This window comes from Brachionichthys hirsutus, chromosome 6, assembly GCF_040956055.1.
Source record: "Brachionichthys hirsutus isolate HB-005 chromosome 6, CSIRO-AGI_Bhir_v1, whole genome shotgun sequence".
Classification (NCBI taxonomy): domain Eukaryota; kingdom Metazoa; phylum Chordata; class Actinopteri; order Lophiiformes; family Brachionichthyidae; genus Brachionichthys; species Brachionichthys hirsutus.
In genome coordinates this window covers 6,883,857-6,904,688 of record NC_090902.1, presented here as the reverse complement: position 1 = coordinate 6,904,688, position 20,832 = coordinate 6,883,857, and the positions used below count along the sequence as shown (strand labels likewise).

Sequence of the window (20,832 nt, the reverse complement as noted above, 5' to 3'; positions counted from 1 at the left end):
GTATTTAATGACACTCACATCATGGGTGTCCAAGTCATGATTAACACCCTCTGCAGAGGTATTTGTAACCATAACAACGGGGTAAAATTGATCTCAGCTGTTATTTTCTCAGACATTTTGTGATTATTTAACTTGGACGCCTGGATTTTTAACGAATTTGATCAATTGCAAGCTCAACAGACTGAAATTTTCTCCAGCAAATCACCAGTCGTAAAACATTGTGATGAGAATCCACTGGATTTTTTTCGGATTTTTTTAGTTTATTTCTTTGTCTCTATGGCGATGGCTTCATCTGTTTATGTGTTTTTCAGGTCAGAGTCATCTGACGCTGCCAATAAAGCCTTTTCCGTTTCCAATCTATTTTTACAGGTTTCTGTCGGAGGTTTACTCTCGCTTCAAATAAAAAAACTCCTCTTAATAACTTTAGACAGTCACACAATTGGCTCTAATGTTCAAAGCAGCTCACACACACACACACACACACACACACACACACACATGCACGCACATAAAAAGACATGTGGCTTTCTTTACAAACACAAACATTAATGTGTTTGCATCAGTTGCATGTTTACTGTTGACGTCTTGTTTAGGTTTCACAGTATTTTTGTGGGTGTTTTATTTTACTGTGTGAGTTTTTTGTGAGATTCATTATGTATGAGGATTAAGCTGATTTGGCTGTGAGAGTGCATAAATAGATTTTTGCGGTTGGACAGGTGGGTCGGGCGTGCAGGTGGGGTTGTAACGCTAGTAACAAGTCTTTAATTGGCCCTTTTTCTGCTTTCAAACAGAGATAATTGGAGCATAAAGGTTCTTTTCGACACTCGGCGCCCTCATCTACATCTGCTTCTCTTCCTCGCGTGCGTGCAGTTTTCTTTCGCAGCGTCTCTCTTCGCTCTCTGATTCTTTCTCAACACTTTCTCAGCCCTTTAGCCTGAGCCCAGCATGCATTTCTCTTTCTGTATATGCTCTTCGTCACCCCTTTTTTCATCCTCGCTCCCTCTCATCCGCTTGATACCCAGGCGGTATGGAGTGATTCATGCTTGTAATTGTGGGCAAAACATGCAGCTTGTTCAACAGGTGTGAAATATGTCTTGCACAATGTGTGTGTGTGTGTGTGTGTGTGACCCTGTCAGTTTTGGCTCGCTCTGACTCACCTCGGGCCTCCTTACCAATTTAAATCCTTTCTCCTCTCAAACTAGTCACACTGCGCTCATACTTTCCTTTCTTTCTCATCATACCTTTCCCCACCCACTTTTTTTTCCCCTCCTCTCTTCTATGTTTTTAGCCTCAGGTCAAAATAACAGCAGTCAATTAACCCCGATTAGCTCTCTTCTCTACCTCTATTGCCCCTTTTTTCCTTTCCTTTCATCTGTCCATCAAAACGCGGGGCCTCACAGGATGAACACAACGTTGAATAGCTCCTAATTTTGCAAAGCATTTGCCTTATCTTGCATTTAACAACACGCATTCACTGGTCCGTATAAAAGTCAGCACCTTTTCCCTCTGACTCAACCCTTTATGCTTGACATATTGGTAGCCGCTCCCAGATAGGGTTGGGTAGAAACTTTATTTAACAAGCTGTTTTTTTTTTCTACTGTATGGTATCAGAAGAAAATAATCTTGCATGGAAATAACCAGACATTCATTATATTTTTCGATTTTGATTTTGTTGTTGTTGTCCCTTTACTCAATGTGAGGTGATCGTGCTGAAACCAAACCATCAGACTGAGCTTAATCTCTTTAGTTCATGTCACAAATAATGACAGCAGAGTAGCCACAAACAATCGGAAAGACGTATATTCTTAAATCTATTCTGCTCGCGAACAAGCTCAGGATCGCTGAAAATAATTGCGCATCAAATCATTTGATTTTGATGACAGGTTGCAAAACTGGCAGTTTCAAAATAGAACAGGATTAGAAATGTCTGTGGATTAAACGTGAGCACCCCAAGCGGTCGCTCTCATAGCTGGGAGCTCCTACATTACCCGATGACCCCGAGTTGTCAGTTCCATCAAAACCTCCTCCCAGACTATTTTCTAGAACACTGTGGTTGGGCCCCAACGAACTCCAAAATGCTCCCACACACACCTTGAAACCAGTCAGCAAGGGAAAAACCATCATTCAAGTCTTCTCCTGTCTTCTCAACCACAAGCTCCATCGCCAATCACAAGCAATGAGCATCTTTGTGCAACGTGTGTACATTTGGAGCCAATCAAGCTCCTCGCTCCTCCCACCACGCATCCTCCATTAGCATCAAAACACCCCGAAATCGACACGGCATCGTTGACTCTGAGAGTAAACAGCCCTGGAGGAAATGGACAAAGAGTGTGCAAAAAAGGGTTGCATTCAGAAGGAATAAACAGGACCCCCCCCCCCCCCCCCCAAAAAAAAGAGAGACTAATACAGGGAAAGAAAATTATCCATGGCGAAAATCAGCCCAAACTGTTTCCTTTTTTCTGCGGCCACATGCTCCGAGATGATTCCCAGACGTGATCGTCTCTTTGTTTTGATTGAGGTATGTCTCAAAAGCATCCCACACTGTGGCTCGAAACAACTGCTGCATAGTAAGCGTACGCTAAGGCAACTCTGACCTGGGGCCGCCCTGCTCTTAAATGATATTATATTGAGTAACTGCACTACGGTCGGCGTACAGCCTGACTTCAAGGGGAGCCCTGCAGGCTCGGGGCTGTGTACCTGGCAGGAGAAGCACACTGCGGGGCAGGGTTGAAACCAGAACATTCTCCGTGGGAGGATTGCATTACAGCAACACAGGAGTTTCCTACGGCGGCCGACCATGACCTAACTCTGTGCACTTACATGTGTGTGTGTGTGTGTGAGAGAGAGACACTACACATTTTGGAACACACCCCTATTAGCTGCACACATATGCACACACAAGGGAGCCCCATTATTCACAGTAGATCATATATATATATATATATATATATATTAGTATAGTTTGTTTTCTGATGTTATATCTGGTACTCCAGAGTCTGGTCGCCATCTGCAATGCAGAACTGAACATGAGGTTCAGGCGCCACAGCTTCTGAGCTCCAAATAGGATGGGATTAGGCAGGCCGGGGTCTGCGTTCGCAGTTCAGAGTTGAATTTCGGGCCGGTTGAGGTTCTATTCCGGGAAAAACTGTATCCTTGTAACACGCTTGGCTTTTTCCTCCAGACGGTGTTTTGGTAAACCAGCGCCCCTGTGTTTGTGGGTGTCGTGCTCGTACTTCATTTTCCCCAACGTACAGCAACATTTGAGGTTGTCAGCAAGCACTTGAGCAGAATTCGGCCCTCGTAGGAGAACCATGTGGAAGTTAATCTCTCCATTCTGATCCAGGCCTCGATGCCAAGCGGTTGCCCTCGGTTGCTTTCACCACTTGAAAGAGGTCTTGAATGGAAAGGAAACGTCAGAACGCGCACCGTGTTTGTGAATCCAGTCCAGATTAGGTGTTTATCGTTCCCCTTCATCGTTGATTAGGATGACTGCATCATATTAGAGATTAGTGTGAGCACTCTGAAAATCTTTGATTCAACATGAAGCAAACGATGTAATCTGTTCCTGGAAAGAAAAAAACAACAACTATACTCCACAACCAAAGCTACATGCTGCTATGCTAACAGACCTTTGGCCACTCGTCACATTTTGGCTAAGAACTCCTTTGCAAACCTCTTTGACAACATTTGGGGCAGGAGGGAGGGACATATCCGCTCCGCTACGTCGCCGTAGCCGCTGATGGGAAACTGATATCGTGTGAGTTTCCAAGCACAAATCCTTCGAGTTAACCTCTGGAAAAGCATTGTCGTCATTCTATAGAATCTATTACGATAATTTAGGATCAAACGAGCTGTAGGCTTTTTATGTGGTGTTACTGGTAATAACTCTATTTAGCACTTCAATTTCGGGGGTAATCAAATGACATGACTCACGCCGAGTAACGAGAGGAATATCCGCCAACGCCAGTCTGCCTAAATGTCAAGTCAGACGTCAAACATAAAGTGCACTTATTGTTCTTAATCATATCTCGCAGGTTTTTGGGTTTTTTTTCATTCTTAGTGAATTCAACTTGGATCTTGAAAGCGCCACAAAATGACTGGAGAACATGAAGCGTAGAATATTTCATCACAGATATTTGCAGTCTCTGGCTGTTCTTTAACTTTACAAGTGTCGTACTTTCTGAGAATGTGTTTCCATCCTCTAATTTGTCTTGTGCATTTATTGTCATCTCTGTAGCACGTCAGAGTCAGAGGTTGGAGGAGCGTTTGTCTTTGTCCCACTGGAAGCCGACTCAGAGGAGCTGCTTGCATCTTGTCCCGTTGCACGATACCCGCCATCATTTTCCCTTTTCTCCCAATACTTGCCCTCAACATGTTTGTGCACGGCACCCAAGGGCAACAAAAATACCAGCAGACATTGCATAGCGCTGCATTGGAAGCGGACGTTATCGGGTGTTGCTTTGGGAGGTCAACGTGGATGAGCGTAGACTGAACAGACTGGGGTCAGGGTTGTGTGTCGTTGTGTGTCTGTGCGCAGTTAATGGCCAGATTTACGCACAATCTGCACTTAATCAAATGTTCATTCCTTCACTAACTCAATGCACACAAACATGCACATAAAAACACACAAACTCGCGCACACATGAATCCAGATTGCACTCCCAACGTCTGCACAGACGATATACTAAATAAATCCATATAAACAAGCCATTGTTTACTCAAACGCCCACGTTTGCCACCCCCCCCCCCCCCCCCCCATGAGAGCGCGTCCTCTGTGGCACGTTCATTCTGAATTTTCGAATTGATCCTCTTGGCACTGGACACACACTCTCGTGTTGCCAAACAACATCAATTACCCACAAACAAAGGCGAAAGAAAACACTCATTAAAAAAGAGATCCAATAAAAATTAGGTTTGTGCCCAGAAACTCTTTGCAGCAGTCGTAAACTCAAAGTCCTCTCTCGTATCCCTCCTCACCCTGACGTCTCTCTTCCTCTTCACCTTATAAGCCAATCTAGCCATGTCTTTTTTTTTTTTTTTTTATCTGTGGATTCCTCTAGCTGCATGCTTTATTGCCACGTTTGGTTTCAATTTCTTTGTCGCTTCATCTGTCCCCGTCTCTCCCTAAATCTTCCTGAAACATCAAACTTCCAGTTTAAAGCCTCCTTCCTTTCCTTTCTCTCATTAATTGCCATCCCCTTCTCTTCCTTTCACTAATTGGCTGCACTCGTTCCCTCCATCAACATCTTTCATTCTCCCCTTCATCTTTTTTAGACCTTCGGTTTTTAATTTACCTCTTAACCTCTTAACACCCCCCATTTCCCCCTAGTTACCCTCAGCTGCTACTCCCCACCTCTGCTTCTGTGTTTTCTCTGGGAAAAAAAAATAAAAGAGAATCAGAGCGAAACCACTACTGAATTTAAAAGTCTCTGCTTTAAGAGAAAATAAGAAAAGCTGATGGTCAAAGCTGAATTTCTAGAGCTCTGATTCGTCTGAAACAATTATTCCATTCATAGAAAGACGATTCTATTCAATTCTATAAAGTTATTCTATTCATTTAAGACATTTTAAAGTAAAAATTACAAATGTTTTTGACCTTATCATCAGACTAAACAAGTAATTGGCTGAAAATAATCAGTAATTTATATAATATAAAAATATTATTTATTTATTTTCTATATTTTTATATTTTCTTTATATTCTCTAATTTGTATATTTTATTTATATATTTAATTATAATAATTATTTAATAGCTGCGTAACTTTAGATCCTTTTTTTATGCCACTCTATACCTTTTATTATTTGCATATTGCTAATTACAATATAAGCTGTTTAAATTCCACTACATTTCCAAGTTTTGAAGCTATTACTCCACAACATTTATCCGTGGTCTCGGTGAGTAAGTGACCAGTTTTATACATAAAATAGGGAGTAAAAATATACAGCAGCTTTTTATACAATAAATATACTATATATATATATATATATATATCATTCCTTATATAAACTTGAAATTAACTCCATGCTGACTCGGCATTTCACTGGTGCTTCTCCATGTATATATATATATATATATAGTAATAAAATTCTAAAGTATATATATATATATGTATATACTTTAGATCGTAGATTTCTTTTTAGTGGTAGGAATATTTGCAAATCATGATAATGGCTCTGGGTCTGTACATGAGTGAGGATATATCTTTTGGATTTTCTTTAAGGATGTAGATAAAGGAGAGGAGGAGGAGGAGGAGGAAGAACTGATTTGAAAAAAAAGGAGGGAGAGGAAAAGGAGTCGGCGGTGGGGGGGAGAGAGGGAGCCGGTGAGGGAGTTTTCTGAAGCGAGGGGCCATGTTAATTTGGGAAAAATGTAAACAGCATGTGCAACTGTTCAAAGCGTGACCAGCTCATTTTATATCATTCCCCCTTCTCTCCGCTCTCCTCTCTCCTTCCCTCTGGGTGCTGCTAACTTCTGTCAATCGGGGGGGATCTGCACTGCATTAACCCCTCTACCGCCAGTTCCAGTCTCCCTCTACCTCCATCTTTCGCTCTATTTACTTTTATCTGTCTCTACCTCTCTTCCCTCCCTCCCCCCCCCCCCCCCCCAGTGCACCAGACCTATAGCCCTCCTCCACATGTCCTCCTGACATCCATATACAGTCTGTCCCCGTGAACAATTGAGGACAGCCCATGAGCGAATCAGAAGAGCTGAAAAATGTTCACCTTTTCCGTGCGTCCTGCTTTCTCTCCATCTACCGGTATCTCTCTTTTCATTGCTGCTTCCTCCTGACCCTGTGACTGTTTGAGCTCACTGTTCCAACACACACGCCGACACTAATCCAACCCCCCCCCCCCCCATGCAGCAATAGCAGGCCCTGCTTTTTGTGGTGCAGGCACTGAGCTATCTGTTTATTCATTAGAGCATCAGAGGGAACGCCAGTTTGTCCTGATATTAGCTCTCGGCTTGTCGTCCCTCTCAGGTTACAGTGAAATCTGCTGATGACCAGGTGGTTCACCTCTTCCCCTCCTCACCACCTAGAGGAGGGTGAGGAGGGGAAGAGGAAGAGGAAGGATGGGAGGAGGAGCACGAAATCACACTTGCCACCATCCCACACATATCTTTACCTCTTTCTTTCACCTCCTTTTCCTCCCTTCCATGGACGCAGAGCAGCAGCCGCACAAGTCATTCAAAGGGGGCAACTGTGTGTGTGTGTGTGTGTGTGTGTGTCCTCTCGCACCCTGACTAACGTGAATCATGTACTTTCTCATATCAGTGACAGCTAAGTAGACAGGAGGTTTAGCTGCCTCTGACCCCCCCGAACCTTTACTATGAATAAGAGCCCCCTGTTTTACACACACACACACATCTTTTCTCCCTCTCTCTTTCTGCATGCGGTCTGCAGTTTGACACTCTTCTCACAAAGCCCTAACATTTCTTGGACAAAATTACAAAAGATAAATAAATCTCTAATATAGATTAATGTTTGTTTGTTTGTTTAATATGTTTGATGTATTTTTTTGTGTGTCTTATTTGCTTTGATAGCTTTTGAAGTGTTCTGATGAGCAGCTCTACATCATGAATGTTGTGATGTGATTCAGTAATTTGTGAACAATATCCAACTGATTTGGGGATAATTAAAAAAGCACGAGTAAATAAAAGCATTTTTAAAAGTTTGAGGGTATGGTTTCTTGTTTCAAGACAATGTGAATACAAAATAAGAACTTTTTTTATAATTATTAGAGACATGATAATTACTGCATATTATCATGTCTCTAATATTATTAGAGACATGATAATATGCAGTAAGTGGGCAATATACTTCAAAATATTTTGTAACCAACTTTGAAGGTTTGTTTTTACAATATATATCATTCTGATTAGATGTGCAAAAAAAATCTACATTTTGAGGAAATATACGAATTAAATAGTAATGATCACCGCAGGAAAGGAACGCTGCTGTCTTAATTCATAATAGAATATTTTACAGATTGTTTTTCGTCGAGAACAAAAAAAAAAAATCTTACCTCCGCAGCTCGTTTTCATTTTTCCAAAATCTTTTTATTCCGTTCGCTGCGATGTCCTAAATTCATCCACCGACAGTTTCCCGGAGCAGAAATACAAGTCTAATGACCAACTCGCCCCTTAAAACAGGCGAACCCCTTTTATTCTGCGTCGGATCTGTGCCCTCCTCTCTCCGGCAGCGCTGCTGATGATGAAGAGGGGACGTGCAGGTGATGTCGTCTCGGCTCAGTCGTGGACACGAAGGCCTGCTGAATATGTAAAAGCCATTAAGGCCCGGATAAGACGCCGTCGGGATGGAGCTGCGCGCCGACGGCCCGCCGAGCTGGTGTGTGGTCTGTCTGTGTGACAGCCTGAATGACGGCGGAGCCTTTTTGTACCTCCTCCTCCTCCTCTTTTTTCTGCCCTTTTCCCGTTTTCCTCCACTCCCCTCCCATCCCCGTCTCTCTCCTCTCGTTATCCTCCTCATCGGTGCTGATGATTCACCGGGTTGACGCATCGCAGCTCAACTCGACTGAGCCGCCGAACCACGGGACTTGTCACAACTCATTTCTGTCTCTTCTTAACCATCATCATCCTCTTGAACTTGCAGTTAGACTGCAGCTGTTTGATCTTTAATCTGCTTCTCTTTATTAAGGTGAGAGTCCCCGGCTGGGTCAGTTCACTGCGGGGGTAAGAGGACCCGACAAACCCGCGACCCATAACTCGTCCTGGAAATCGGGATTTACGCGTTGTCCATGCGCCCCAAATGAATCGCATCTATTTAAATAGTATATTGTTAAAAAACAAATACTAATATAGCTAATTAATTTACATAATTGTGTTAGAATATAATTAAACTATTAAACAAGATCTTTATTTTCACCCTGCCTCATGGAAAGAAGGCCCAAATTAATCTTAAAACAATTTATGGTCAAACTTTAACATTTCGCGGAAGTGGGTCTTTAAAGTCAAATAGACGAATATAGGCGCATTAGTAATAGCCAATAAATTCAGAGGCCTGCAATAATAACGCGTGTTAATAGCTCACATGCAATGATTCTACTTCTTTATAGCTTTCTAATCAAATATTTCTTCCTCATCCTTCCATTCCATTCGTTGTATGTTTAATTGGAAACTCGCTTTGGTCTGAGTGACAGCGTCGTACCTGCAGCTGTCACTCAGCATAGCAACACACCTTTGCGCTGCTTGCGCGCTCCAGGAGAGACATTCAGGCAAAGCGTCACTGATGGACAAATTGTCCCGAATCCAGTTTTAATTATATATATATATTAATCGGCTCCATCGGGAGATCAGACTTATCAAAAGTTAATTTCATAATTAGTGAAATGCTCCGACCTGTTTGTATCGCAATTAGAATAAAACTGCGCTCAAGTTCTCGGCGCTGCAGGATTCCTGCGTGCTGGTTTTATCTGATTTAATCTAATGAAGAGTATACGCCGCAAAATAAATGTAACTTAAAACGACAGAGGTCTGACATTGGTCATTTTTATTCATTAAGAGTGCTATAATTATATACATATATTAAACTGTTACGTTTACATTAACGTCGAAAATACATCGCACAATTGCACAAAATATGAGTACTACAGTTTTTCCTATATATTGCGTTAGTATTCCTATTAGTTTTATTTGATGATGGGATAGCCCACCGTCCCATTAAAACTGTTCAGTGCGTGTAGTAAAATAAAAAGGTATTTAAACTTTGGTAAAGTCAATCATGTTTTACCTAACTCTCCGTAGTTGTACATCTAGTGGCCACCCCTGTACTCATACATGACAATCCTTTACAGAATAGAATAGAATAGAATAAATAGAATATAATAGAATAGAGGCGTACGTTTTGAGATGTGTTGTGCGCCACCCAGTGACGATGCGGGCTAACTGCAGCCTGCTTCTGTTCTGCTGGATCTATAAAGACCGGGGTTTTGGTTTTTTTCAACGTTTTTTCCAATAGTATTTTTAAAACACAGTACAATCATTTGTCGCTTGAAAAGCCCAGTGTTGTGATTTTCGCCAGTTATTAAAACGTAAAACATAAAAGAAAATCTCGTCGTCAAACCGGAAGTAAATGCAAACCTGTTTTTTTTCTTCCTGTGACGTAAGGCTAGCTTCCGACGCTACACGCGGGAAACAGACGAAGCTGACTGCTCATCGCGTTAATGGTAAGAGCTTAAGTTTCTTTAAAAATATATATATATTTTTTAATCTCTTGTTTAGAAATCCAGTTCTGCGTGTGTGCAATTAAACAATAAGTGTATATTTAAAAATATATAATTTTTGCAACTTTGCTTTGCTCTCTGAACATGACTTGATGTCTTTGCACCGGCCTAGTTCGATGGAGCGCTCGTTTTTCGTTGGAAGCTCTTTAATGGGGCGGTGCTGTCTTAAGCGCTGTTTAAAACACGAGTTGGTCGGGAATGGCGCCGTGGCGTTTCATTAAAGAAGCCGACCCGGTCGAGAACAAGCTAGCCTAGCTTCGGTCTGCGTCGGTTCTCATTCATCCAGGTGGAGGTAAATAAAAAAAAAAGATAAAAAATAACCGACTGGACTTGCTTAAGGTTCGTTGAAGACGCCGCAGGTCTCATGCAAAGAGGCTTCATCAGTTCTAACTGTCCGGATATTTATACTCCAGCTGGAGCAGAAAACAAACAAACCGTCTGAAGCAAGTTGACGCTTGACTTTATTTTATTTTCTGCCCTTTTTTGTTCAGAATATATTTTGTTGCAGCAAATTGATGGTTTTATATCTTGTCGTTTATGTTTAAAATAATGTTATCTATTGCATGCGAGTCAAAGAAAAAACGAAAAATGATGTTTTCTTGGGTCTGACCGGATGCTACTGCTAACGGGCTTGCTATGTAAACTGCTAGCGAGGTTAGCTCTACTGTGGGCTTCTCATTTTTGACAGTGCGGTGCTTAGCATCGATCGAAACACGCGTGCGTGTACACAAATAAAAACTGTTGTAGTTTTTAGCTACATAAATAAATAAAGATAATTCTACGTTTATAAGGAATGCAATACGCATTATCTTCACAAAGCATTGCAATTCCTGGAGTGGATTGGTCCAGGCGAAACTCATGCGCCAAAATGAAAACACGCTTTGAAGTCCATTCATAAATGCCGCGTAGATATGTCATATGATTCTCTCTGATGTTTGGGTTTTTTCTCTCTGTTTGCAGAGCACCGGGCGCCGCCTGTACCTGAGATGGGAGACACCTTAGAGTTCAACGAGATATACCAGGAGGGCAAAGGCTCCTGGGTCGGTCCCCCCACTGAACCTTTGGGATTGATCGCGTTTGTGCACCGCCGTTCTTCAATGTCCCGGTTGATTATTGACCCATGTTTATGGAATTTGACGCAGCTCTGTAGGCAGGGGGCTTCTATCTCACCGCCGAATTACATCCGGATCAGTTATTCAGCTTTTATTTACAGAAACGGTCTAAAGAAGGCTAAGACTGCATGAAAATACTCACACTTTAAACATTATAAACCAATGACTTGCTGCTGCTGCGAAAAAAAAAAAAGAATTCACATTTGTGAGTTGATTAATTAATTAGTGAACTTTCCCTTTGTACCGTTAATGTGCACAAATCTGTGTTGGGGCTTTGAAGTCGATCTTTAACCCAAGCCTTGCGTCTCTCGCTTTTGTTCCTGCAGAACGACGGTCGGTTGCGTTTCGGCAAGCAAAATGTGGTTTACAAGAGCAGCAAGACGGGGAAGGTGGACAGCATCCCGGCCGCTGACCTCAACCTGGCTCAGTGGAGACGGGTGTGCTTGGGCCACGGCATCAAGCTGGGCACCAGCACGGGGCTCGTCTACAAGTACGATGGCTTCAGGGACACGGTGAGCGAAGCATAAACCCCCTTAGGCAATAAAGCAATGGGTTTTTCTGTAATTATTTGGCTCCATAGTTTGTCTTCTGCTGCCCTTATTTTCATTTTGTAAAACCTCAACATCTTTCACATTGATTTCATTTTTCCGACAAATAGTTCTGATCTTCCTCGGAAGAGAATGAAACGGTGGAACGCTGCAGATCCAAGCTGCCGGTGCGATCGGAGCCGCTTCTCTGACCGCCGGTGAATAACTTCCACCTCTTGTCAGATATTCCCACAGATCAAAAGCGACCACCGTTTGATTGTGAGTTTCCATCAACGGGATGTGAATGCGTCGGGGCTCTTCTCTCCAAAGCTCCTAATGGGATTAATGAGGGAGGCCAGCGCTCGCAGGCGTGCGCCGTAAACAATGTAATCATCGGCGTCGGTGTTTATATCAATGTGGCTCGCCGGAGAGACGAGAGAATCGCCCCTTTGCTCTGAGCGCGTGGGGAATGTCAGCACGCGGGTTTTAGAAAGCCCCGATGGAGGATCGGGTCTAGCCTCCGGTCCGGGGCCGTGAGCGGCGGCGTCTCCTGGGCTTAATCAGCACATTCTTCTGGAGATGGATCCTCTCATCCCAGAGCGCGGGGCGTGATTTCATTGTTTATTATCCCACAGCCCGTGTCTGTAATCGGGAGCTGGCTGGAGGTTTCGCCGCCGCCGCAGCCGGCAGCAGCTCTGATGCAATCTGTGCCTCTGAGATGTCCGAGGGTTAGACGCCGGGTCTCCGGCAGAAAGGCCCGCCGTCGTCTGCTGGCTTGGGGCGTGGCCGGAGAAGCGCGTACGCGACTTCTGTTCCCGGCGTTTACGCGGAGAGCGCCGCGGATCGTTCTGGGTGGAACGATTCTGGCGATCCAAATGTGCGTTCGAATTTTGATTGCTGTTTAAATTGATCATCCTTGTTAATACAGATATGTGTGTGTGTGTGTGTTTGTGTGTGTGTTCCTATTTCAGAGCGAATTGATTGAGGTAATTGCGTTTGTGATTTCGGTGTTTCGGCTCGAGCGATTAGGACTCGTTGGACGGAGCGTCATGTGATGTTCATTTGGATATCGGACAGAATTTAAATAGAACAGTCGAGTGTCCAAAGTTGCCTTCAAAGGGTCTGCTGAATTAATTATCTTTATACAAGTTTTCCCAATTAAAGCTTAATTTGAGCATTAAGGGGACTTTAGACTGTAATTCATTCAGTTTAAGCTTCTCGTGCAGCTGTTTTATTTTACCTTTAATAAGGGCTGCATGTTGCCAAGCGCAGGGAAAACAGCCGTAATCATGAGAAACATAATCATAGAAATCCATTTTTCTGGCGTCTTCGTGCAAAAACAGATCCTATTAAATCCGGTTAAATTAGGACATTCCTGGAGAGCTTTATCACAATATCATTTGATGCTGTTCGTGTGTGCAGGCGGTCTGAAGCCCAACGCGGGAACACATGTTGGTTTCCCTAAAACATCCACACCTCTAATGAAGGAGCGATTGAAGCTTGCTTGAAAAATGAAGTAATAAAAGACGAGACAGGGTGGCCATGTTGGGTGTGTGTGTGCGTGTGTGTGTGTGCGTGTGTGTGTGCGTGTGTGTGTATGTGTGTGGTGGGGGGTCTGTGTTTATTGTAATAAAATCAGCTGAGCTACAACAAATCTGCCCGAACTGTAACGAGTAGAGAAACAAACACGGGCCTGATGAGGGCGCGGACGGAACACACACGCTTTATCACAAGCACATCTGCTCACACATGCGCTCTCATTTAAAATACACCTTAATCCGGGCTAGGAAGCCTTGGTGCGCACACACACACACACACGCACACGCGCGGCCTCTCTGGGCTCTAATTGGCTGTAATAACCTCACGGACAGGCAGATCTCCAGGTGCGTAAACTTTGCTTCCCACAGAGTCTCGTTCGGCTCGCGCCTCAATCGCTACCACATGTGCGTGCGGCGCTCGCTGCGTGATCGACCGTGTGTGTGTCGCTGTGCGCGAGTGTGTGTGTGTGTGTGTGTGTGTGTGTGTCCGTTCCCGTTGTAAGCGGGGCCTGCAGGATAAATAAACAGGCTGATTGTCAGTGGCAGCGTGAAGGGGAGCGGACCGAGAGGAAGGATGGATTACGCCCCCCCCCCCCCTCCCCCGGAGGCCTCGGCGGCAGGCGCAGGAGTAATTGCGTCTTGATTAATTACCCCCCCCCATCTCGCCGGGCGTTTCCCTGAGATGTGAGCCGCGCCGTGCCGGTGTGCGTTCCCCTCCCTCCTTTTTATTCCCTCCGTGCTCTTTCATCTCTTCTTCTCGTACCAACGTGGATCTCTGCTTTGCCTCATGTCTCCCCTCCTCCTCTCCGTTTTGTCCGTCAGGATTTGGAGAAGATCTCTGAGTTTTTCAAGGCCAACTACAAGGTGGAGCTGACGGAGAAGGACATGTGTGTGAAGGGGTGGAACTGGGGAACGGCCAAGTTCTCTGGTAAAGTGTGCACGAGATCAATGCCCGGCGTTTATCAGTCAATCTGCAGGTTACCTCATCAATGATTTACTTTACAAAATAAGATAACTATCTATCTTGGCCCTGATCTTTACTTTGGTGACATTTTTTATTGACTTTGTGGCAGCGGATATCAAACTCCTCTTCTGCAGTCCTTGGCTTCAGCTCATCTTCCATAAAACCATCTATAGTTTCAATACTGCGTGTAAATAACGTGGTGCGTGTGTGTGTGTGTGTGTGTGTGTGTGTGTGTGTGTGTTCTCGAAATCACGAAGAGCAAAAACGAAGAATGTAAAGAATCTGGTCTAAGCTTCTTCAATCAAACTTGAACAAGTTTAAATAATATTCCAGAACATCCCATCAGTTCAGAAAAGGTCTTTAAGATTTAAAAGACTTCCAAACCAAGCATCGTCTCACACTCGTGCTTCCCGTCCCCCCCCCCTCAGGGCCGCTGCTGTCGTTTGATGTCAACGAGACCACGGCGTTCGAGGTCCCGCTGTCCAACGTGTCCCAATGCGCCACCGGGAAGAACGAAGTCACTCTGGAGTTTCACCAGAACGACGACACGGAAGTCTCCCTCATGGAGGTTCGCTTCTACGTCCCGCCGAGCCAGTCCGATGAGCGACAAGACCCGGTTGAGGTGAGGACGTGTCTCCGTCCTTTTCCTATTCGTGGTATACTTTCTCTTTAAAGCCACTGTGATAATGGCGCGTGTGTGTGTGTGTGCGTGTGTGTGTGTGTGCGTGTGTTCCCCTGCAGGCGTTTGCCCAGAGCGTGTTGTCCAAAGCTGACGTTATCCAGGCCACGGGAGACGCCGTTTGTGTCTTCAAAGAGCTTCAGTGTCTCACGCCCAGAGGAAGGTAGAGGACCGATACATTCAACACGAGGCCGGTTTGCTGCGCTGCAGAGCTGTTGATTCGTAGTGAAGCCGCTAAAGTGTCTCTTTCGCCCGCTTAGATACGACATCCGTATCTACCCGACCTTCCTCCACCTTCACGGTAAAACCTTCGACTACAAGATTCCCTACACCACCGTCCTCCGGCTGTTCCTGCTTCCGCACAAGGACCAGAGGCAGATGTTCTTCGTGGTAAATCCGGAGCCCTGGTTGCGGGTTTTAAACGTTCTTACGGTACCCGTAATTAACCCTTTTCTTTCTTTTTGGTCACGCTACTCTTCGCCCTTTCGTGTTCTCTCCACAGATCAGTCTGGATCCCCCCATCAAGCAGGGCCAGACTCGTTATCACTTTCTCATTCTGCTCTTCTCGAAGGAAGAGGAGCTCAACCTCACCCTCAACATGAGCGAGTGAGTAGGATTTAACGATTACGTCCATCGCTTTGGATAAAAGCGTCTTTCCAAGGGACTTCCCGTGCGCGGACGCGTGTCCACTAGAGGGAGCCAGATAGCTGCGGGACGAATCCCAAAGTTTCTCGATCCACTTGGTCAACCCTTCTTTGATGCGTTTCCGCAGACGACAGGAAGCTGCCCTTTTGTTTCATGGCGGCCGTTCCTGTTTTTCCTGGCAGGGATGACGTGGAGCGTCGCTTCGAGGGCAAGCTCAGTAAAAACATGTCGGGGTCGCTGTACGAGATGGTCAGCAGGGTGATGAAGGCCCTGGTCAACCGCAAGATCACGGTTCCTGGAAACTTCCAGGGGTGAGCGACCGTCAGAGGACTTTATCTTTAAGTCCATTCCGTTAAACTGACCCCGCCCCGCCCCGCCCCGCCCACAGCCACTCCGGCGCCCAGTGCATCACCTGCTCCTACAAGGCGTCCTCGGGCCTCCTCTACCCCCTGGAGAGAGGCTTCATCTACGTGCACAAGCCTCCCGTGCACCTGCGCTTCGAGGAGATCTCCTGCGTGAACTTCGCTCGAGGCACCACGACGACCCGGTCCTTCGACTTCGAGATCGAGACCAAGCAGGGGAACCAGTACACCTTCAGCAGCATCGAGCGGTGAGGACAGCTTTTACTCCTCGTGGGTGCTTTCTGCTTTCCATCGATAAATTACGGCGTTGAGTAATCGATCGATGTCCAGCCCCTTAAAGTGATGCTGGTAACCGATCTATGGGAAAGTTCAAATTAAGCGCGAGAACAGAAATGTCCCCTGTTTGTCTTGACGTGTCGTTTCGTCCTTTGCGCCGTCCGTCCCCGTCCTCCAGAGAAGAGTACGGCAAGCTGTTCGACTTTGTCAACGCCAAGAAGCTCAACATCAAGAACCGAGGGTTCAAAGAGGTAACTCGTTCGTCCTCCGGCAGAGATCAAAGACATTTGTCATCCCTCCATCCAGACGTTGATGCTTGTTGCCCTTCTCCTGTGTGTCTGTCCGTGTGCCCCTGTAGAAGAAGGTGGGTATGGTTACGGGCATCGTGTGTCGATTACAGGCTGATGGTTTTGGTGTGGAGTGACCTTTTGTTGTTGTTGTTGTTTCTTTGCATGGTGTGCTGCTGGTGTGTGTGTGCGTGCGTGCGCGTGCGTGCGCGTTACAGAGGATGGGTTTGAAATTTGAATTTTTTAATTTATTTATTTTTCTATTGAGCCTTTCTCAGCGCTTTCATAGCTAATCATGGGGCGTGGCGAGTGAGGCGGTTGCCGCCGGCGACCGGGTGTGTCTGTCCGCTTGCATCGCGCTGGCTTTTTGTGTGCTTTAACACGCGACTCGGCCGTTGTGTGAGCGAGGCCTGACGTGGGTCATGCTAAAGGTCTGCTGGGCAATTTACTCAAACACCGACTTGAATTCAATTCAGCCTTTCGCCTGTGTGTGTGTGTGCGTGCGTGTGCGTGTGTGTGTGTGTGTGTGTGTGTGTGTGTGCGTGCGTGTGCGTGTGTGTGTGTGTGTGTGTGTGTGTGTGTGTGCGTGTGCGTGCGTGTGTGTGTGTGTGTGCGTGTGTGTGTGCGTGTGTGTGTGTGTGTGCGTGCGTGTGTGTGTGTGTGTGTGTGCGTGCGTGTGCGTGTGTGCGTGCGTGCGCGCTCATCACCTGTCCCCTGTCTCACCTCTAACTGAATTCCCTCAGAAAGAAGGCGCTTGCAGAACGGCATGAATGGCGTGAGCGCGAACGCCGAGCCAGAAAGTCTCTGGACGACGCTCCGTGGCTGAAGCATCGGGATCCGGGGCTATTTGGGGGGGGGGGAGCTTATCTCTTAAATAATATGGTGACCATTGCTGTTCCTTAATCCAGGTCAAAGTCAAATTGAACATGCTGTCGTATCGCCCCTACTTCCTGTTGTCACGGGATCCTGCTGCGTGGCGAGGCAGTCCCAGCGCGCTTTCTGTTTAGTGATGGGGGCGGGGGGGGGGGGGGGGCATCAGAGCCGGGTAGTGACAATGAATGGGCCCGCTCTCTCGGCTTTCCGTCCCCTGACGGCTCCAGATAGCGGAGTGGCGGTGCTAAAGGCAGAAGCGCTTGGCTTCTTGGATAATGTTTCCATGCAGCCTCGAGAAGACTTTAGTACCGGTGTAGAGTTCATCTCCACCGGGTTAAAGCGAGCGCTGCTCAACTTGGACTGAAACTATTGATTGATAATTGACGATGAAATCAAAGGCGGCATTTTATTTCATAGAGAAGTGCTTTGCCCGCCTGTTAGTCGCCGGTCTCTTTTGGCTTTGCCGTATTGTGGGTCATCATGGTGGTGGTTTGTTGTCTGTTTTTATTTGGTTTTTTGACCATGCAGTCTGCTTGTAGGGCATGAAGGGTAAAATTGACGAGTACAGCGACTCTGACGAAGACCAGCACGATGCCTACCTGGAGAGGATGAAGGCTGAAGGCAAGATCTCAGAGAGGAGGGGAATGACAGCGACGAATCGGACGCCGAGAGCGGTGAGTGGCTCGATGATGATGATGACGGTGATGATGAAGAGGAAGAGGAGGAGGATTGAGGAGATCGCTTGGTTTAAACGTTCTCCTGGTTCAACCCTAGATGAGTCGTTTAACCCCGGAGAAGAAGACGACGACATCGCAGAAGAGTGAGAGTTTTTTTTACATTTCGTCTTTTGTTCATCCTTCAGCTTTTAATTTTTCCGTTTAGAATACTCCCCCCCCCCCCCCCCCCCCCCCACCTGTCTCCACCAGGCTGCTTTCACCCAATGTCCCGTTCTGTATCTCCCACCTCTGTAAATCAGGTACGACAGCAACGCCTCTGCAAGCGACAGCAGTGACGACGGGGACGGCAGCGATGACGAGGGTGCCAAGAAGAGGAAGGCCAAGAAAGCCAAAGTGGTGAAGGAGAAAAAAGAGAGGAAGCCACGCAGAGAGGTTGGAGAGCGTTTTGGATAGACGGAAAATGAATCTGCTTGTCCCAGTAGGGTAGCTCTACGGGGATCACGCAGCGTCCCTTCTCAATATCCTCGTGTCTCGTCTCCTCGAGTAGAAGAAGCAGAAAGACAGGGCCGGCCCCAAGAGGCCGATGAGTGCCTACATGCTGTGGCTGAACTCCAGCCGCGAGCGAATCAAGTCGGAGAACCCGGGCATCTCCGTCACCGAGATATCAAAGAAGGCCGGAGAGATGTGGAGGCAGCTGGGCAAGGACGAGAAGGAGGTGAGGAGGAGAGGGGGAGAGGGGGAGAGGGGGAGAGGGGGAGAGGGGGGGAGCGCTTCAGTTTACTACAAATGTTAATTATTGCTGTGACTTCCACTCATCCTCCTCCTCTTCCTCCAGGAGTGGGACATAAAGGCAGGAGAGGCCAAACGGGAGTACGATAAAGCAAAGAGGGAGTACAAAGAGAGCGGCGGAGGAGCTTCCTCTGCGCCCAAGAAGTAGGTCCTACAAAAAGGAAGCTCTGTATTAATACTCCTTTGCCTCGCTGCACCCTGTTTTAATTCTACCCCCCCCCCCCCCCTCACCCCGAATTTATTAGGGACAGTAAAAAGTCTGCAGGCAAGAAGGAGGAGAAGAAGAGGAAGTCTGCAGGGGGAGATAAAGAGAAGGAACGAGGAGGAGGCGGCAGCGACAGCTTCAAGAGTCGAGAGTTCATCGAGACCAGCGAGGACAGTTCGTCAGAATCCGACCGCAAGTCCAAGTCCAAGAGGAAGAAGGTAAAGCCAGCAGACGGATCACCTCAGAATCCATTCCCGTTATCGCGACATCACTTCCTGTCATGAGCCGGGTTTCTCTTTCAGACAAAGATTTTTTTTAAAGCAGAGTTTATTTTTATTTCACACAATAAGAGGTAACGTTGTAGCTGATGTTTCTTTTTTAACTGCTCTGGGTGTCCAGTTTGGCTGATCGCTGCTTGAATGTCCGTTAATCTGAAGCTGATAATCCTGCAGGTCAGAACAAAACAAGACACGCGTATTAGGGGCGCCGTTTTCTTACCCTGCTTTCATAATGTCTCAACCAGGAGTCGGAGGAGGAGGCTATATCCACTCCAGCCACTACTGAGGAAGAGTCTGACTGAACACGCACACACACACACACACACACACACACACGCACACGCCAAGGACTAAGGGTTGGTGCTCTGTTGGGGCCTCACATGCACTCTGATGGACAGGAAGACGGATTTTCCTTTTACATGTTTTGTGTCACGAGTTCACATGCATCCTCCATCAACTGCAAACTCGTGTGGCATTTGATGTTTGAATAGGTTTCCATAGCAACACCTCCATGAAACGATGTTATACACTTTATCCAGAATTCTTAGTCTTGTTCCATCTCACCAAAGGCAATGGTTATAATCGTTTTATAGCAATGAGGATTGTAGGCGTTACTGGATAAAGTGAACACACTGTTGAGTGTTTTCTTGTGTATTTGGATTTCATGTTTACTGGCTTAAATAAATAATTTTTACTCGATCTTTGCACTGCTGTCTTTCTTTCTTTGTTATTTGTTGATGGTTATCGAGGGTGTGCTGCAGCTAGCTCCAGAATTGCAGCTAAATAAACATGTAATGAGATTGTTGGAAGAACAAACTCACCGCTGTCCTGGGGAGGGAATTTTTCTAATCGTATATATATATAAAACTAAAAAGCATCATCAAAAGGTTCTAAACTGTATCTGGTACACCAACCATGAAAAGTAGAAGTGAGATGGAGTTGATGCATCTTTCAAACTGGTTTTGAATCTTTAAACGGGAGTTTAAATGTTAAAATATACTTTTTCCTGTTTTTTGTTTTGTATCCCGATCGTTCTCAAAATCTGATGTTTCGATGAAGACCCGTTTTCGGATGTATTTATTTCGTCAAGATCCATTCAGCAGTTTTTACTTTTTTACACATCAAGAAAAGGCTCTATCTTGTAATTGTTGATGGATTTTTATCTAAATCCATGAAGATCTATTTCCTGCACACGGCCGATCACAAAGCTCCATCGGGAGCCTCCATCTGGGCTCTTAGCTCTGCACATCCGACCCACTTAACCAGGCAGGGTGGTTTGGGAGTGTGAGTCGTCAGAGGGGTTAGATGGTGACACCGGTGTGTGTTTGGGAGACGGTGGTTTCAGACAGGAGGCCAGGGCCTGAGTAAACAGTGGTTT

The 20,832-nt window shown here is 45.9% G+C and overlaps 1 protein-coding gene across 1 annotated transcript; it reads left to right on the top strand.

The window, feature by feature from the left end:
• Positions 1 to 10,134: 10,134 nt before the first annotated feature.
• On the top strand, positions 10,135 to 20,153 carry ssrp1a (structure specific recognition protein 1a). Its single transcript, XM_068740346.1, is given in 19 exon segments — positions 10,135 to 10,185; positions 11,203 to 11,282; positions 11,681 to 11,866; positions 14,242 to 14,347; positions 14,812 to 15,005; positions 15,125 to 15,225; positions 15,323 to 15,452; positions 15,565 to 15,668; positions 15,890 to 16,018; positions 16,096 to 16,317; positions 16,524 to 16,596; positions 18,045 to 18,134; positions 18,137 to 18,179; positions 18,280 to 18,325; positions 18,482 to 18,614; positions 18,730 to 18,897; positions 19,018 to 19,115; positions 19,223 to 19,394; positions 19,700 to 20,153. Coding segments are annotated over 18 exon segments (2,106 nt in total). The 5' UTR covers positions 10,135 to 10,185; positions 11,203 to 11,228; the 3' UTR covers positions 19,757 to 20,153.
• Positions 20,154 to 20,832: the final 679 nt, after the last annotated feature.